Source organism: Mesoplodon mirus, assembly GCF_964341445.2.
Source record: "Mesoplodon mirus genome assembly, chromosome: 8".
In the NCBI taxonomy this organism is placed as follows: Eukaryota; Metazoa; Chordata; class Mammalia; order Artiodactyla; family Ziphiidae; genus Mesoplodon; species Mesoplodon mirus.
The window spans coordinates 68,008,824-68,029,659 of NC_138984.1; the positions used below are offsets into that span (position 1 = coordinate 68,008,824).

The 20,836-nt window shown below is 39.6% G+C and overlaps 1 protein-coding gene across 4 annotated transcripts in view; it reads right to left on the reverse strand.

The window, feature by feature from the left end:
* Window positions 1-856: 856 nt before the first annotated feature.
* The window catches only part of NMI (N-myc and STAT interactor), a 68,765-nt gene continuing 48,785 nt past the window's right edge, over window positions 857-20,836 (reverse strand). For 2 of the 4 annotated variants that reach the window (XM_082630292.1, XM_082630293.1), the window contains 5 exons: window positions 18,230-18,336; window positions 17,956-18,142; window positions 15,776-15,882; window positions 15,234-15,368; window positions 857-1,123 (listed from right to left, as the gene is read on the reverse strand). In XM_082630292.1, coding sequence (XP_082486418.1) covers window positions 896-1,123; window positions 15,234-15,368; window positions 15,776-15,882; window positions 17,956-18,142; window positions 18,230-18,336 — 764 coding nt within the window. In that variant the 3' untranslated portion in view covers window positions 857-895. Of the gene's footprint in view, window positions 1,124-5,041; window positions 5,177-13,711; window positions 15,369-15,775; window positions 15,883-17,955; window positions 18,143-18,229; window positions 18,337-20,836 lie in introns of those variants that run through there. The other 2 variants (XM_082630294.1, XM_082630295.1) reach the window with 2 other exon arrangements.

A 20,836-nucleotide genomic window follows, 5' to 3' on the forward strand; every position in this document is an offset into this window, starting at 1 on the left:
TGAGGAGACACACGTGTTGACAAAGCAAGAGACTTAATTGGGAAGAGGCGCTCGGCAGAAAGCAGCAGGGTAAGGGAACCAGGAGAACTGCTCTGCCACGTGGCTCGCAGTCTCGGGTTTTATGGTGATGCGGTTAGTTTCCAGGTTGTCTCTGGCCAATCACTCTGACTCAGGGTCCTTCCCGGTGGCGGGTGCATGGCTCAGCCAAGATGGATTCCAGCGAGAAGGATCCTGGGAGGTTTGTAGGACATATGGACTGGTGTCTCCTCTCTCCTTTTGACCTTTGCCGAATTCTTCTGGTTGGTGGTACCTTGTTAGTTCCATGTTCCTTACAAGGACCTCCTGTCATAAGATAACTCATGCAAGTGGTTACAGTAGGGCCTAGGCAGGGCGGGTGGTTTTGGTCAGTGGTTCCCTTAACAGTAGTGCTGCTCACCAACATTCCTTGTTGTCAATTCAATCCCATGTGGAGGGATCGCCCTTCTCCCTTTGATGTTAGGCATGGCCATATGATTCATTCAGCCAATGAAATGTGAGGAGAATGGACATGTCTCATTTGGATGGAAGCATTTCATTGCCATTGCCAGTGCAAGAGTCTGCAACACTCTCTTTGCCTTGGTGCACATAGAAGCATGTAATGAAGGCAACATGCATCAGTGAGCCAACACTTAGAACACAGCTGCAAGAGGGAGTTGCCTGGACCCATAACAAAATTTACGTGAATGAGAAATAACTTTGATGTTTAAAACCACTGAACTTTTTTTCAGCAATATCACCTAGCCTACTCTGACTAATATATCCAAGCCATTAGAAAAAAAGAACACCATGAAAATATTTGCAAATCACACATCTGATAAGGGATTTGTATTCAGAATACACAAAGAACTCTTACAACTCAAAAATAAGATAACCCACTAAAAAATGGACAAAAATTGGGGCTTCCCTGGTGGCGCAGTGGTTGAGAGTCCACCTGCTGATGTAGGGCACACGGGTTCGTGCCCCGGTCCAGGAAGATCCCACATGCCGTGGAGCGGCTGGGCCCATGAGCCGTGGCTGCTGAGCCTGCGCGTCCGGAGCCTGTGCTCATCAACGGGAGAGGCCACAACAGTGAGAGGCCCGCGTACTGCAAAAAGAAAAAAGGACAAAAATTGAATAGATATTTTATCAAAGCAGATACATGAATTCATAATATGCACATGAAAATATGCTCAACATCATTAGTCATTAAAGAAATGCAAATTAAAACAATGAAATACCACTCCATACTGACTAAAATGGTTGTAATCAAAAAGACAGATGACAGCAAATGTGGAGAATGTGGAGAAATGAGAACTCTCATGCATCACTGGTGGGAAAGCAAAATGTTACAGCCACCTTTGAAAACAGTTGAGCAGTTTATCAAAAGTTAAGCATAAATTTACCATATGACCAAGAAAATTCACTCCTAGATAAATACCCAAGAGAAATGAAAACATGCATGCAAACAAAGACTTATAAGCAAATGTTCATAACGTTATAGTAATAGCCAAGAAATAGAAATAACCCAAATGGCAATCAATTACTTAAAGGATAAATAAAATGCATTTCATATATATATATATATATATACTATGTACATAATATATATATATTATATGTATATTATATATGTATACACATACACACATTTATACACAATGTAATATTACTTGGCAATAAAAAGGAATGAAATACTGATACATGCTATAACAAGGATGAAGCTCAAAAAAATCATACTAAGTGCAAAAAAACTAGACACAAAAGGCCATATAGTGGCCACATTTAACCAGAAAAGACAAATATGTGAAGAGTGAAAGTAGAAAAGTGATGCCTTGGGCTGGAGGTGGAAATAAAGATTAACTGTAAATGGATATGAGCACCATAATCCAAACTGGGATCCTCTCCAGGGAATAATGAGAGATCTCATATTAGAGTCGACAATGCAGGTCTACTCATCTGTGAGATCAAATCTGACTCAGGGTGACCCTTAACCTTGTATGTGCCAACTATTCCAACTTGTATGTGCTGACAGCATTCAAGACATGCTACCCCAAAATATGGCTCCTTGGCATATTGAATATTTCAAACTGAAGGAAATGGCATGTACTAGAAGGACTTTCTGACCTTCCCCCCGAAGCAGGTCATAAAACCCTCATGTGAGAAGTGCTCTCCCTATACCCACAGGAAAGGAACATCCTTATTTCCAAAGACAGAGGGACACAGAGAGGAATCTGAGTGACTAGGCCTTACTAAGTTTCCCTCAGTTTACTACACTTAGCTGATACTCTAGGTCCTATCATTTTCCACTTTCTACCACATTACTCTTCATCAACCCTAGCATGGAAACACTCGGGTTTAACCATTTCTTCCCATCTTAATTTCCTTGTGAAGCTTCCCATGTCACAAAAAAATTATATTAAATAAATGTGTATGCTTTTTTCCCATTAATCTGTCTTTGTCAGTTTAATTTCCAGATCCAAACAGGGACCCTAAGAGGCTTGAGGAAAACTCCCCCCACCCCACACCCCAGTGCCAAACTGTCTCTGAGGAAGCATGAGTCCAAATGTGGCCAAAATAATTCTCACAACTTATTACTAAAACTACATCCAAAAGAAAAAATTTTAATCTCTCACAGCCCCAATTAGAAGGTCTCCTATCTCACTATACTTTTTTTCTGTCTCACAGCTTAAGTAAAATTAAATTGGTCAACATTTTCCTGAATATTTTTAATTTGTGATACTGAAAAAACAAAAACAAAACCTATTACTAGATGTTTCACCTGTATCTTGATAATCACTTATTTTCATAAGATGTGGCATTCATTGGGAAGATTTCTAAAAATAGGATAAAAAGAAAGTTCTTTTTAAAGGTGTAGCAGTCAATGCTGAAAGGGAGCAGTGAAATAGTCCTTTATTGCACTATTTATAAAAGTACAGATTGATGCCTACCTTTCTGGAAAGCAATTGTAGCCATATGTATCAAGATCCTTAAAAGAATTTATATCCTTCAACCTGTCACACTAGTAAGTATCACCTTGAAATAAGGTCAAAACTGCAGAAAAAAGATCTGTATAACAAGATATATAAAGGTTTATGTACACCTTAGCACTTATAAGTATGAAAAAATTGGAAACAATCTTAATGTCCAACAATAGGGAAAAAATAACATGGGATACTTTCACAAGGTGAAATGTAACATGATTAAAAAATAAAAAGACTGGAAAGGAGGACATAAAAATGTTTACCATTATCTGTGGGGGAGAATTTTTGGTGATTTTTATTATCTTCAATATACTTTGTGTATTTTTCAAGAATAAGCATCTTTTTCTTTACAAATACCGACAGGATATCATTGATGCTATTCACTATACAGTTTTGGCTTTCTGCCTTCCAAGCATATGATAGGATTGAACATCCAAGTTCTTTTATAGTTGGGTGGAGCTGTATATTTAGTTCTGGTTGAATTGTGAATGGAAGGAACATTTTTGGACCAAGAATTTCATTGCCAGTTCAAGACCCTTCAAAATTCTTTTCCTCAGGCATGGCATCTAGCAATAAAATTGGTGGCTGCTGTTACTCTAGTTCACTGAGTGTTTACCATGAGCATTCCTTTCGTTGACCCAACATGGACATGTAGAATGAGCAATGAGTAAACTTTTGTTGTTTTAGGTCTCTGAAATTTAGAGATAATTTGTCACATCAGCATCAGTCTATCCCAACTGATACAGAAATTGGTATTCTGAAGTGGAGTATAGTTGTAGCGAAAAGAAAAGGAAAGGAAAGGAAAGGAAAGAAAAAATTCACAACACAATCTAAAATACAGGGTTTGGCTCAGAGACCAAATGGCAGGTGATTAGAAAATAGTTATCAGAGGGCTTCCCTGGTGGCGCAGTGGTTGAGAGTCCACCTGCCGATGCAGGGGACATGGGTTCGTGCCCCGGTCCGGGAGGATCCCACATGCCGCGGAGTGGCTGGGCCCGTGAGCCATGGCTGCTGGGCCTGCGTGTCTGGAGCCTGTGCTCCACAACGGGAGAGGCCACAGCAGTGAGAGGCCCGCGTAACACAAAAATAAAAAATAAAAAAATAAAATAAAATAGTTATCAGAGATTAGGATGCTGATCCATATTATGTAGTGGAAAAACATTCAGTAAAACTGTCACACATGATAGCTTGGAAGGCAAATAATATACCTAATTAGCTTGTAGGTTTTTTTAAAAAAGTGTGAAAACCAAAATTAGTAGCATATGTCTTGGTGCATTTAACAAAGTAATATAAGAAAGAAATGAGCTTATAAAAGAATTTGGCCAGTTTGAAAGCAGGAATAACAGGGAATAGATAAAGTCCAGAAATATGGAAACTTGCAGTGTTGGATGTAAACAACACTTTCCATTCTCAAATGATAAAACTGAGAACACCTTTGAGTAAAAAAGGCTGATTAGAACTTTGCTTTACAGCAAGGATCAAATCAATGATCAAATCAAGGTTTAAATCTCTGAACAAGCTAAGGTCCCTCAGAGCAAAAACAGCAAGTAACATTGCAGAATTCAATAAACCCTTTCAACTGGACTAATTCAGGGAAAAGAAATTTTAAGTGTCCTGATAGACTCAAATTAAGTGAAGACAGGGAGAGAAGGGGGCCAAGAAATCAGAGAATTACATCTACTCTAAAAAGAGAAGTCTAGAAAAAAAAAAAAACTGTATGTGTGGCTATTGGCATATGTAAGCTGACCAGACTTTAGTCTATTTTAATAGATAAGAAGCCTGTTAAGTTTTTGAATTACACCACCTAACTTGCCACTGGCCCAGGTAAAGAGACTATGACTGTTCAAAACTTTAAAAACTTGGTCCCAAACATTAATTATAGGGAGTGTGCCAAGTGAGGACACTTTTCAGCCTCCAAGAAAAATATATTATGAATCTCCATTCTAGATATGGCCCAGGAAAATAATGGAAAATGAAGAATGTCCAGGAGCTATGAGGACAATGAGCAAGAGAAGAATTTCCAGAGTGGAATCACAGCCTACCCAATAACTCCATGGGATTTCAGAATGGCTTTGGCCTAGTGACTGCTATGTGTCTCCCATTGCTTCCTTTTTCAAATGTGAGAGAGTTGATTGCAGTGATCTTGTTCTGGTCCCACCACTGCATATTGGGGGTCTCTAGATAAAGAGAAGTAACATTCAGCCCTGATACAGAAACTTCCACATATCACATAGAGTTCTTGCACTTTGAGTATGTTGTTATGATTGGGTGAAATTTGGGGGTTTTCTCCCTTGGGGATGGGGTGAGTGTGAGTGTATTTTGTGTGCGAAGAACAGTAATCCAAATATTGATGACCAGGAAGGACCTTCAAGATGGGGGAGGAGTAAGACGTAGAGATCACCTTCCTTCCCACAAATACATAAAAAATACAACTACAGGGCTTCCCTGGTGGTGCAGTGGTTGAGAGTCCGCCTGCCGATGCAGGGGACATGGATTCGTGTCCCGGTCCGGGAAGATCCCACATGCCACAGAGCGGCTGGGCCCATGAGCCATGGCCACTGAGCCTGCATGTCCGGAGCCTGTGCTCTGCAATGGGAGAAGCCACAACAGTGAGAGGCCCGCGTACAGCAAAAATAAATAAATAAATAAATACAACTACAGGGCTTCCCTGGTGGTGCAGTGGTTAACAATCCGCCTGCCAATGCAAGGGACACGGATTTGAGCCCTGGTCTGGGAAGATCCCACATGCCACAGAGCAACTAAGCCCATGTGCTACTGAGCCTGCGCTCTAGAGCCCATGCGCTGCATCTACTGATGCCCCGGTGCTCTAGGGCCTGTACTCCACAACAAGAGAAGCCACCACAATGAAAAGCCCGCACACCACAATGAAGAGTAGCCCCCACTCGCCGCAACTAGAGAAAGCCCGCGTGTAGCAACAAAGACCCAACACAGCCAAAAATAATAAATAAATAAAAATAAATTAATTAAAAAAAATTACCACTACATGCGGAACAACTCCTACAGAACACCTACTGAACCCTGGCAGAAGACCTCAGACTTCCTAAAAGGCAAGAAACTCCCCACGTACCTGGGTAGGGCAAAAGAGAAAAGGAAAAACAGAGACAAAAGAATAGGGATGGGACCTGCCCCTCTGGGAGGGAGCTGTGAAGGAGGAAAAGTTTCCACACACTAGGAAGCCCCTTCACTGGCAGAGAAAGGGGTGGGTGGGGGGGAAGTTTCAGAGCCATGGAGGAGAGCGCACCAACAGGGGTGCAGAGACCAAAGCAGAGAGATTCCCACAAAGAGGACTGCTGCCGACCAGCACTCACCAGCCTGAGAGGCTTGTCTGCTCACCTGCCGGGTAAGATGGGGGCTGGGAGCTGAGGCTTGGGCTTTGGAGGTCAGATCCCAGGGAGAGGACTAGGGTTGACTGCGTGAACACAGCCTGAAGGGGGCTAGTGCACCACAGCTAGCAGGGAGGGAGTCCGGGAAAAACTCTGAAATTGCCTAAGAGGCAAGAGACCATTGTTTCGGGATGCGCAAGGAGAGGGGATTCAGAGCACTGCCTAAAACGAGCTCCAGAGATGGGTGCAAGTGGCGGCTATCAGCGTAGACACCAGAGATGGGCATGAAATGCTAAGGCTGCTGCTGCAGCCAAGAAGCCTGTGTGCAAGCACAGGTCACTAACCACACCTCACCTCCCGGAAGCCTATGTAGCCCGCCACTGGCAGGGTCCCGTGATCCAGAGACAACTTCCCCGGGAGAATGCACGGCATGCCTCAGACTGTTGTCACGTCACACTGGCCTCTGCCACCGCAGGATTGCCCCGCATTCTGTACCCCTCCCTCCCCCCAGCCTGAGTGAGCCAGAGCCCCCGAATCAGCTGCTACTTTAACCCCATCGTGTCTGGGTGGAGAACAGACACCCTCAGGCGACCTACACACAGAGGCAGGGCCAAATCGAAAGCTGAACCCCAGGATCTGTGCGAACAAAGAGACAGGGAAATCTCTCCCAACAGCCTCAGGAACAGCGGATTACATCTCCACAATCACCTTGATGTACCCTGCATCTGTGGCATACCTGAATAGACAACGAATCATCCCAAAATTGAGGCAGTGGACTCTGGAACCAACTGTAGACTTGGGGATAGCTTTCTGCATCTAACTTGTTTGTGGTTTTATGTTTATTTTAGTTTAGTATTTAGAGCTTATTATCATTGGTAGATTTGTTTATTGATTTGGTTGCTCTCTTCCTTTTTTTTAATATATATTTTTTTCCTTCTTCCCTTTTTGTGAGTGTGTTTGTGTATGCTTGTGTGATTTTGTCTGTATAGCTTTGCTTTTACCATTTGTCCTAGGGTTCTGTCTGTCCAGTTTTGTTTTTTGTTTTTGTATAGTTTTTAGTGCTTGTTATCGCTGGTGGATTTGTTTTTTGGTTTGGTTGTTCTCTTCTTTCTTTCTTTATCTTATTACTTTAAAATTTTTTAATTTTTAATAATTTTTTTCTTTTTTAGTTTAATAACTTTATTTTATTTCTCTTTCTTTCTTTCTCTCTTTTTCTCCCTTTTCTTCTGATCTGAGCAGCTGACAGGGTCTTGGTGCTCCGGCCGGGTGTCAGGCCTGAGCCTCTGAGGTGGGAGAGCCAAGTTCAGGACTCTGGTCCACCAGAGACCTCCCAGCCCCGCGTAACAACAAATGGTGAAAGCTCTCACAGAGATCTCCATCTCAATGCTAAGACCCAGCTCCACTCAACAACCAGCAAGCTACAGTGCTGGACACCGTATGTCAAAGAACTAGCAAAACAGGAACACAACCCCACCCATTAGCAGAGAGGCTGCCTAAAATCATAAGTTCACAGGCACTCCAAAACACATGACCAGACGCGGTCCTGTCCACCAGAAAGACAAGATCCAGTCTCATCCACCAGAATACAGGCACCAGTCCCCTCCACCAGGAAGCCTACGCAGCCCACTGAACCAACCTTACCCACTGGGAGCAGACACCAAAAACAACGGGAACTACGAACCAGCAGCCTGCGAAAAGGAGACCCCAAACACAGTAAGTTAAGCAAAATGAGAAGACAGAGAAATACACAGCAGATGAAGGAGCAAGGTAAAAACCCACCAAACCAAACAAATGAAGAGGAAATAGGCAGCCTACCTGAAAAACAATTCAGAGTAATGATAGTAAAGATGATCCAAAATCTTGGAAATAGAATGAAGAAAATACAAGAAACGTTTAACAAGGACCTAGAAGAACTAAAGAGCAAACAAACAATGATGAACAACACAATAAATGAAATTAAAAATTCCTTAGAAGGAATCAATAGCAGAATAACTGAGGAAGAAAATGGATAAGAGACCAGGAAGATAAAATAATGGAAATCATTACTGAAGAACAGAATAAAAAAAAAAAAGAATGAAAAGAATTGAGGCCAGTCTCAGAGACCTCTGGGACAACATTAAATGCAACAACATTCAAATTATAGCGGTCCCAGAAGAAGAAGAGAAAAAAAAAGACTGAAAAAATATTTAAGAGATTATAGTTGAAAACTTCCCTAATATGGGAAAGGAAATAGTCAATCAAATCCAGGAAGCACAGAGAGTCCCAAACAGGATAAAACCAAGGTGAAACACACCAAGACAGATATTAATCAAACTGTCAAAAATTAAATACAAAGGAAAAATATTAAAAGCTGTAAGGGAAAAGCAACCAATAATATACAAGGGAATCCCCATAAGGTTAACAGCTGATCGTTCAGCAGAAACTCTGCAAGCCAGAAGGGAGTGGCAGGACATATTTAAAGTGACGAAAGGTGAAGAGCTACAATCAAGGTTACCCTAGCCAGCAAGGATATCATTCAGATTCGACGGAGAAATTAAAACCTTTACAGACAAGCAAAAGCTAAGAGAATTCAGCACCACCAAAAGAGCTTTACAACAAATGCTAAAGGAACTTCTCTAGGCAGGAAACACAGGAGAAGGAAAAGACCTACAATAACAAACCCAAGACAATTAAGAAAATCGTAATAGGAACATATATATTGATAACTACCTTAAACGTAAATGGATTAAATGCTCCAACCAAAAGACAGATTGGTTGAATGTATACAAAAACAAGACCCGTATATACGCTGTCTACAAGAGACGCACTTCAGACCTAAGGACACATACAGACTGAAAGTGAGGAGGTGGAAAAAGGTATTCCATGCAAATGGAAATCAAAAGAAAGCTGGTGCAGCAATTCTCATATCAGGCAAAATGGACTTAAAAATAAACACTATTACAAGAGACAAAGAAGGACACTACATAATGATCAAGGGATCAGTCCAAGAAGAAGATATAACAATTGTAAATATTTATGCACCCAACAGAGCAGCACCTCAATACATAAGGCAAATGCTAACAACCATAAAAGGGGAAATCCACAGGAACACAATCATAGTAGGAGACTTTAACACCTCACTTTTACCAATGGACAGATCATCCAAAATGAAAATAAATAAGGAAACACAAGCTTTAAATGATACATTAAACAAGATGGACTTAATTGATATTTATAGGTCATTCCATCCAAAAACAACAGAATACACTTCCTTCTCAAGTGCTCATGGAACATTCTCCAGGATAGATCACATCTTGGATCACAAATCAAGCCTTGGTAAATTTATGAAAATTGAAATTGTATCATGTATCTTTTCCAACCACAACACTATCAGACTAGATATCAATTACAGGAAAAAATCTGTAAAAAATAAAACACAGGGAGGTTAAACAATACACTACTAAGTAACCAAGAGATAACTGAAGAAATCAAAGAGGTAATCAAAAAATACCTCGAAACAAATGACAATGAAAACACGATGACCCATAACCTATGGGATGCAACAAAAGCAGTTCTAAGTGGGAAGTTTATAGCAATACAATCCTACCCCAAGAAACAAGGAACATCTCAAAAAAACAACCTGGCTTTACACCTAAGGCAATTAGAGAAAGAAGAACAAAAAAACCCCAAAGTTAGCAGAAGGAAAGGAATCACAAAGATCAGATCAGAAATAAATGAAAAAGAAATGAAGGAAACGATAGCAAAGATCAATAAAACTAAAAGCTGGTTCTTTGAGAAGATAAACAAAATTGATAAACCATTAGCCAGACTCATCAAGAAAAAAAGGGAGAAGACTCAAATCAATAGAATTAGAATTGAAAAAGGAGAAGTAACAATTGACACTGCAGAAATACAAGGGATCGTGAGACATCACTGAAAGCAGCTATATGCCAATAAAATGGACAACCTGGAGGAAATGGACAAATTCTTAGAAAAGCACAACCTTCCAAGAGTGAACCAGGAAGAAATAGAAAATATAAACAGACCAATCACAAGCACTGAAATTGAGACTGTAATTAAAAATCTTCCAACAAACAGAAGTTCAGGACCAGATGGCTTCCCAGGCGAATTCTATCAAACTTTTAGAGAAGAGCTAACACCTATCCTCAAACTCTTCCAAAATATAGCAGAGGGAGGAACACTCCCAAACTCATTCTACGAGGACACCATCACCCTGATACCAAAACCAGACAAGATGTCACAAAAAAAGAAAACTACAGGCCAATATCACTAATGAACATAGATGCAAAAATCCTCAACAAAATACTAGCAAACAGAATCCAACAGCACATGAAAAGGGTCATACACCATGATCAAGTGGGGTTTATCCCAGGAATGCAAGGATTCTTCAATATATGCAAATCAATCAACGTAATAAACCATATTGAAAAACTGGAGAAAAACCATATGATCATCTCAATAGATGAAGAATAAGCTTTTGACAAAATTCAACACCCATTTATAATAAAAACCCTCCAGAAAGTAGCCATAGAGGGAACTTACCTCAGCATAATAAAGGCCATATATGGCAAACCCACAGCCAACATCATTCTCAATGTTGAAAAACTGAAAACATTTCCACTAAGATCAGGAACAAGACAAAGTTGTCCACCCTCACCACTATTATTCAACATACTTTTGGAAGTTTTAGCCACAGCAATTAGAGAAGAAAAAGAAATAAAAGGAATCCAAATCGGAAAAGAAGTAAAGCTGTCACTGTTTGCAGATGACATGATATAATACATAGAGAATCCTAAAGATGGTACCAGAAAACTACTAGAGCTAATCAATGAATTTGGTAAAGTAGCAGGATACACAATTAATGCACAGAAATCTCTTGCATTCCTATATGCTAATAATGAAAAATCTGAAAGACACTGATGAAAGAAATTAAAGATGATACAAACAGATGGAGAGATATAACATGTTCTTGGATTGGAAAAATCAACACTGTGAAAATGACTGTACTACTCAAAGCAATCTATAGATTCAGTGCAATCCCTATCAAACTACCAATGGTATTTTTCACAGAACTAGAACAAGAAATTCTACGACATAAATCACAGCAAGATCCTTTTTGACCCACCTAATAGAGAAATGGACATATAAACAAAAATAAACAAATGGGACATAATGAAAGTCAAAAGATTTTGCATAGCAAAGGAAACTATAAACAAGATGAAAAGACAACCCTCAGAACGGGAGAAAATATTTGCAAATGAAGCAACTGACAAAGGATTAATCTCCAAAATATATGAGCAGCTCATGCAGCTCAATATCAAAAAAACAAAAAATACAATCCAAAAATGGGCAGAAGACCTAAATAGACATTTCTCCAAAGAAGATATACAGACTGCCAACAAACACATGAAAGTCTGCTCAGTATCACTAATCATTAGAGAAATGCAAATCAAAACTACAATGAGGTATCACCACACACCAGTCAGAATGGCCATCATCAAGAAATCTAGAAACAATAAATGCTGGAGAGGGTGTGGAGAAAAGGGAACCCTCCTATAATGTTGGTGGGAATGTAAATTGATACAGCCACTATGGGGAACAGTATGGAAGTTCCTTAAAAAACTAAAAATAGAACTACCATATGACCCAGCAATCCCACTACTGGGCATATACCCTGAGAAAACCATAATTCAAAAAGAGTCATGTACCACAATGTTCACTGCAGCTCTATTTACAATAGCCAGGACACGGAAGCAACGTAAGTGTCCATCAACAGATGAAGGATAAAGAAGATGTGGCACATATATACAATGGAATATTACTCAGCCATAAAAAGAAACAAACTTTAGTTATTTGTTGTGAGGTGGATGGGCTTATAGACTCTCATATAGAGTGAAGTAAGTCAGAAAGAGAAAAACAAATACCGTATGCTAACACATATATATGGAATCTAAAAAAAAATGGTTATGAAGAACCTAGGGGCAGGACAGGAATAAAGACACAGATGTAGAGAATGGACCTGAGGACATGGGGAGGGGGAGGGGTAAGCTGGGACGAAGTGAGAGAGTAGCATGGACATATGTACACTACCAAATGTTAAACAGCTAGTGGAAAGCAGCCGCATAGCACAGGGAGATCAGCTTGTTGCTTTGTCCACCTAGAGGCGTGGGATAGGGAAGGTGGGAGGGAGACGCAAGAGGGAGGAGACATGGGGATATATGTATATGTATAGCTGATTCACTTTGTTATACAGCAGAAACTAACACCATTGTAAAGCAATTATACTCCAATAAAGATGGTAAAAAAAAAAACGATGTGGTACATATATACAGTGGAATATTACTCAGCCATAAAAAGAAATGAAATTGAGTTATTTGTAGTGAGGTGGATGGGCTTATAGACTCTCATACAGAGTGAAGTAAGTCAGAAAGAGAAAAAGAAATACCGTATGCCAAAACATATAAATGGAATCAAAAAAAAAAAAAGGTTATGAAGAACCTAGGGGCAGGACAAGAATAAAGACGCAGACGTAGAAAATGGACTTGAGGACATGGGGACGGGGAAGGGTAAGCTGGGATGAAGTGAGAGAGTAACACTGACATATATACACTACCAAATGTAAAATAGCTAGCTAGTGGGAAGCAGCTGCATAGCACAGGGAGATCAGCTCAATGCTTTGTGTCCCCATAGAGGGGTGGGATATGGAGGATGGGAGGGAGATGCAAGAGGGAGGGGATATGGTGACATATGTATACACATCGCTGATTCACTGATTCACTTTGTTATACAGCAGAAACTAACACACCATTGTAAAGCAATTGTACTCCAATAAAGATGGTAAAAAAAAAACATATTTATGACCAGTAGGACAGGACATACTATGCTTATTATTCTTTATTATTCTGGCTCAACTATATCTAGTTCTCATTTTTACAAGACAGAATTTTCTAGCCCCCTTATATTTTCTTTCTTTTCTTTTGTTTTGACACACCGCATGGCATGTGGGATCTTCATTCCCCGACCCGAGACTGGACCCATGCTCCCTGCTGGGGAAGCGAGGAGTCCTAACCACTGGACCGCCAGGGAATTTCCTAGACCCCTTCTGTTTCAGTGAGGCCATATGACTATTCCTGGCCAATGAGATGTGAGAGGAAATGGCACAAGTCACTTCTGGGTCACAGCATTTAATTGCTGGTGCCAAGACTCTCCAGATTTTACTTTTCCCCACCTGCATGATTCTGGAAGCATGTCTCAAGATGGGGCCTGAAGTGATTAAGACAGAGTCCCTGACCAACTTTTGTTGGACATTCAGCATGAGCAAGAATTAAACTTTTATTTTACTAGGTCTCCAAGATTTGGGAGGTTGTGCTATCACAGCATAGCCCAGCCTCTCCTGATAAATCTACAAACAGCAAAAGGGACTTGTAATTCCACATTATCTGTCTTTCCTGACTTATATGGTGACAAAGTCTTTTCACACATTAGTAAGTGGAGATAGCTTATCCTGGACACATAGTTGAAGGCTTCCTACCGTAACATGCAATATGTTAAATAGTCAATACAGTATCTTTTGGTATATTTTAAAGAAAACTTTCCTCCTGTAAAATCTGTAAAACTCTGGAAATAAGCAGGAGAGCCAGTGCTTGATTTCTGAATTTTAGTCAGATAACACAGAGGTGGAATGGTGACAGGAACACAAAGAAAAAGCATAATTTTCTAGGATAAGTAACGTTTATCAAAACCATTGTGAAAATTTAAGATCACATGAAATTATCTATTTTACTGCCTGAGGAAGGCCCCCAAAAGGAACAAAAGTGACTGCTTCCAACTTTGTACTAAATATTAGGAAAAAATTATTTCTAATTGGCAGTCTACCATAGACTAAATATAATACCCTCTGTGCTAGTGAGACTGTACCAATCGAAATTAAATGAGGTTCTTTAAATTTTTCTTCTTAATATATTTTTTAAATTAATTTATTATTTTTGGCTGCGTTGGGTCTTCGTTGCTGCACGCAGGCTTTCTCTAGATGCGGCGAGCGGGAGCTACTCTTCATTGCAGTGCACAGGCTTTGCATTGCGGTGGCTTGTCTTTGTTGAGGAGCATAGGCTCTAGGCGTGCGGTGGGCTTCAGCAGATGTGGCTCGCAGGCTGAAGAGCGCAGGCTCAGTACTTGTGGAGCACGGGCCCAGCTGCTCCGCGGCATGTGGGATCCTCCTGGCCCAGGGCTCAAACCCGTGTCCCCTGCACCGGCAGGCGGATTCCCAACCACTGTGCCACCAGGGAAGCCCCATAGGCAACATTTCTTATTCCAAAGAGAAATATGAGAGTAATGAGTATTTCTGATGGTGGTATATCAACTTGAAAACCTAAAAATAAAATATCAGAAGCAAAACCAAGCCTTTTTTCTTTTTAGTTTTTCCCTTTATTTTAGATGGCAGGCAGCATTGGATAGGTCTAGGTTTAGAATCTTTTCTAAAGGCATTTCATTTCTGCCAGCATTTTAATATGAATTTAATTCTGCTGTTGGCTCAGACCATGACAGAATGAGCCAACATGGCAGGCGGACAACTGGATCACTTATGGTTCATTTCAATTGGCGTGGCACCCAGCCACAAAATTTATGAACAAAACTGTTTTAACATAGTTATTGCATTTGTAAACATTCAGCACAGGTGGAAACAAAGAATTCAAAAACAGAAATATATTTTGTATCTAAGAATAAACAAACACTAAAGAATTAAATTTTTCATTTTTTTAAGGAAAAGGATATTCATTTTTGTCAAGCATTAACAGTGATTTGGGTTCAAAAGCTCTAATTTTCATAGGACTCCATGAGTCTATTCTTCAAAGTATGCTATGTAAGGTTGCCCAAGGGAACACTTGACTACCTCAACTTCTCCACCTCCATTTTTCTCCCGTTGAAAGTGAATGTTAATAAAATCCTCCACAGTTTCTTCATCTACTATCTGAAGGTCTTCCAGTCCACTCAGAAGCACTGTCTTCTTAGATACTCCTGAAAACACCTAAGAAGCAAAATAAAAAGATAAATAGAAAATTTTCTAAGCGCTTTGAATTACAAAACTACATTTATAAGCTCTGCTTAATATTTTGGATGTTATCTTGAGAGAGACAATGAGCCTCAGGAAGATTTTCAAGCAAGAGAATATCAGAGTCGGATCTGAGTTTCAGGAAGATAACTCTGGTGGCATTGTGACAAATAAAGGAAAGAAGGGCAACTCTACGGACAGAGAGACCAGTTAGAGAGGTAGTGAGAGGTGGAAGTGACAAGATCAATAACGACATGAATGCTGGAGGGGAAGCGAAACCAAGAGTTAGGCATGAGTTCTAGCTTTCAGGATGGCAGGCTAGGTTCATTAATAAGATTCAAACGGAAACAGAATCACAACTTTTTATTTTTTGTGGACTTTACCTGAAACTTTTTCAGGTATGTTTCTGTGTACGGAGAAACAGTAACTCTCTGGCAGTTTTGATTTATATAAAGAGGATAGTCTTTTATTTTCAAAATCTTGTCAGCAACTAGAAGTAAATTTAAAAAAATTATTTTCTCCTTTATATCAAACATTTTTAACCAAAGTTAAAACCTCCTTCAAACAGAATGTCAGAGTAAACAGTGGCTTGAGGGATTAATTTTTAAGAAACTCTACAGTCCACTTTAAAAAATTCACAGTACATAATTTTAAAAAACATAAGACCAAATGATAATGAGATTTAAATAGCTCCATCTGTCTTAAACTATCAGTCAATCAATGCACAGTGAGCTGCGATGTCCTCAGATAGACCTACCTTGAGCTACATAAAATGTGATAAATAAATAACCCAGCAAAAAATTATTGCAAAAAATAACCCAGCCATCCTAACAAAACCCAGTGTTTCCCAGTCTCTCAAGAAGTACACGTGCAAATTACGATTAGAATACCCTCTTTCTCTCTCTCTTTCTGTGCATATATATATATATATATATACACATACATACTTATAGCAAATTACTATATTACTATTATATATATAATTACTTAATTGTCCTGTAACTAATACATGACATTCAATAAACCTGTATAATGATGTTAATCAAAGGTGGAGGGGTGCTGAATGTCATCTAAAAAAAATGAAGGCAAATAACAAAAATTCATCAATTTCCTCCAACACAAAAAATAACCTGATTTATTTTTAGCAGCTTTTCTCTCCTAGAGGGAAAAAAGGTAATGTGTCAAGATTGCATAGAGTTTAACAGAAACAGTTCTTAAGAATATCCAATCACTTTTTTTCTCCTCTCACCAGTCCACCTTGAATCAGCAATATAGTACAGTGGCTAAGAGTGTAGATCCTTGCTGGCAAGGATGTGGAGAAACTGGAACCCTGGTACATTGCTGGTAGGAATGTAAAGGTGTAGCCACTGTGGAAAACAGTATGGCGGTTCCTCAAGCATTAAACATAGAATTACCATATTATCCAGCAATTCCAGAAGGATCTGGAAAGACATTCACCTAACCATAACTAGCTACATAGCAGGAGAAAGGGAAGTTTGGAAATTTAAGGAAATGTCTCAATATTTATTAAATTAATCTTGTTCTCTATTATTTCCATTTTCTTTAAAAAGCATGCATTACTTTATTATGAAAAAACTTAAATCAGTCAACGGTTTTTAATTGTATATTTGGATTTCTATCATATGTGTAAACCCAGGAGAAGCCCTAAGAACTAGATTAACTAGAGGAAGAGATTTTTACATTGAGAATCATTTGAACATATTAACAAAAGAACTTGGAGAATCTTCTATTTTTCATTATAAGAATATAAACCTCCCTAAGATGATTTGGTAAAAGTCCATTTCTACCTAAAAAAGGAACAGCTGTTCTATTACCCCCTTTTCTTCCTGGAATCAATTACCTCCACCTGAGATCCTTGTCAATCATAATAAGTGAGATAAAGAGACAGTTTTATATATATATCTTTTCAGAATGTTTCTCTGCCACACACCCATTGTGAGATCTTGGGTAAGCTGCTTACCTTGAGTACGCCTTAGTCTCCTCATCAATAAAATGAGTATAACACCTACATCCAGAGCTGTGCTATGGATCTGAGCAGATATATATATAAAACACCAGACTCCATGCCTGGCACGTGATAGGAATGCACTAAGATGTAGGTACTTGTTATCTGTAATCCTATCATTCTCAGTAGCACTCAGGGAAATCATTTTGAGGACTCTACCATTTCATAAGGTTAAAGAAAAAAATCCCCTGTTATTATGCTGTCTAATAAATTCCAAATAAAAGCAGTAGAAAGCGGGCTTCCCTGGTGGTGCAGTGGTTGAGAGTCTGCCTGCCGATGCAGGGGACACGGGTTCGTGCCCCGGTCCGGGAAGATCCCACGTGCTGCGGAGCGGCTGGGCCCGTGAGCCATGGCCGCTGAGCCTGCGCGTCCGGAGCCTGTGCTCCGCAACGGGAGAGGCCAAAACGGTGAGAGGCCAGCGTACCGCAAAAAAAAAAAAAAAAAAAAAAAAGATAAAAGCAGTAGAAAGGGATACTTTCAGACATGGCAGAACGTAATTTAAACTCTAGAATACAGTCTAACTCTCTGCGGGAATACCTCCACTTTCCACAAACGTGACGACGGCGCTCCGGGACTGCTTGTCGTACTCCACGCTGTCCACTTCTCCGCCTCCGTTGCGGGACTTACAAAAACTCAGTTCTAGCTTGTCTCTCATCTGACTTTCAGGCAGTTCATCAGGAATGTCAGTAACGTGGATCTTCATTTTAGACACTTCTACGTGAACCTGGGAAATCGGTTCACGTTCAGAAATATGGATGAGAAAAGTGTCCGTGTTTAACAGAATTCTGAAACGCTTTAATCATCATGTTACCTGGAATCTGATTCCTGAGTTTAATGGAACCGGGCTGGCCATAACCTGCACATTTACATCCTGTATCTGCACATGATGGTGCCCCATTCTGATCACATTTTGGGCAACTGAAAAATAATTTGGGAAGTATTAATTTCCAATATTTCAATACATTTTTACATGTTTGGTTTAACAACAAATAATCCTGAATATTTTAAATTTTCTTTAATTTTAAGGGATCTAATTTTTACATTTTTCTTAGGATTTCTAAGTGATGATGGTCTTGCCACCATAGTAGGATATATTAATGTCAAAATACATCAGCAAAAAATTACAATGTAGAAATTCTCAATAAGTTCTAGATTCATCTCTTAGGAGATAAGCCTGATGATCCTTCAGAAATTCATATATTACTTCAGTACAGCCACACACCCTTCCTTTCCACTGTTGACAGAATTATCAGAGAATTCCCTTAGTACATTAAAGCTCAGCCAGAAATTTCTTCCATGTTGAGTAAGCTGGGAAAACTTTTTAGGTCAGTATCATTCTGACAATCTTATTTATCATTTGTCACTGCTCCTTAGTATGTTACAAGCAACAAAGAAATAAATATTTGTTCTTGTCTCTGTCTTTCCCCAGGATTACATATTAAAGACCACAAAGACTTGAATACCAAAGAGTGAGTCTTTTTTTTTTTTTGGTCATATTTAATGAAGAATTCTACTTTCCTTAAAATGCTCTTGAGATCATTCATTAAAAAGTCGATAGTCTTGATATACTGATCACAAAACTATCTAGTCTAATTTAGCCATGCAAATGGGAAAGGCTTAGTAATATAATTATGCCAAAAATCATTAGAAATCCAATAGCAACTATATGACAGTTTAAAATGAATGTGCGGGGAATTCCCTAGTGGTCCAGTGGTTAGGACTCGGTGCTTTCACTGCTGTGGGCCTGGGTTTCAATCCCTGGTTGGGGAACTAAGATGCGGCCAAAAATAAATAAATAAATAAATAAGAATACTAAAAAACCAAAATAAAATGCATGTGGGTATGTGTTTATTTTTAATTGTGTGACATAAGAGTTTATAACCCTTCAGTTGTTGATATTTGGAGCTGCTTACTCTAATATGTCATAAAGACTAGAGACAAATTAGTCCCGGTCTTATAAACCTCACATGTGTTTATAACAAGACAGCACACCACAGCTGGAGGAAGAGAGAAACAAGGCTAGAAAACAGGGCGTTGTCATGTGGGAATTCAGACTCATTGTACCATGATATGGCTCTATAACTTGAATTACAGCTTTTTGTTGTTGTTATTGACAACAGGCAACAATAACAGAGATTATCAACTGTAAGTAATACTGAGATGATGATCTTTCCCTCCCAATCCCCACCCTTCCCCCACCCCCCAAACCTCCAACATCTGGTGATCTGACACAGCTGAGAGGGCCTACTTGTGTTTCAACTTCTGTGACTCTGTCAAAAGCCAACTCCTGTTTAATTGTGTAGAAACCCAAAGTTGTCCAGAAGAGCATGACCTCAGAGCCATGCCAAGGTTGGAAGCAGTGATGCAGCTGTTTCTGAAGAAAATCCTGTTCCCAGCATCCCCAGGTAATTCCTATGCAGAATCCTTGCTTCCCAAATCCTCACTTCCATCCTTCAGTTATATCCCAATTACCACTGCCAACTGCCAACTGCCATCAGGGCTCTTGGCCTCCCCCTTCACCCTCAGCTGCAGGGGCGGACCCAGGGTGGACAAAGCATATGTGCATACAGTGACCTGCCAGAATGTCTTTCTATTTATTTTCAGGCTATAGTAACAAACCAGGCGTAAAGGAGACATGAGTTATAATCATAGATTCCCAGAATCTGAACAGTGGAAGGGCTTGTGAAGACCATTTGACCCCACCCATAACTTAATCTAACTTGGAAAATATGAGAACAAAAAGCGCAGATGGTGGCCTGCTCAGAGGAATGTTGGTCCAGTAGAAAGTACAAGCGTACTTGAAGTTTGGCTCTCAGCTCTGCAATTTATCACCTGTATGGACCTTGAGCAATTTCCTTATCTTAGGTAAGCTTCTGTTTCTTTAGCTGAAAAATTCCTAACATGTAGCAATAATGACAGCTAACATTTATTAAGTGTTTATTACATATCAGACACTGTGCTAAGTATTTTTCAACATTTCTCATTTAATACTCAAAGCAACCCCCTGAGGTAGGTACTGCCACAAAACCCGTCATAAAAAAATTGAGATTTATAAAGAACCCAACCAAATTACACTTCTAGAAAGGGGCACAGCTGGCACTCAAAGCCAGATTCTCCTCATTAAGGTGCCCCCAGATCTCAAGAGGGTCCCACACCACGACGGACTTGGCAAACATCAGGTCCCACCCCCAAATCTCTGACTCCAGGGCTTTTGCCATTCACAGGTCTTGTGCACTTAGGTAAATCACTTAAACACCTGAGAATCTGTTTTCTTAGTTATAAAATGTAAATAGTAACTCTCTATCTTATTTCTTTCATGGATTCATGTGAGTATACAATGAGATAATGTCTGTGATAACTCTCCGAGAATGATGTAGAGCTTTACAACCTTGAAACATTATCACTAGTATTATCATTT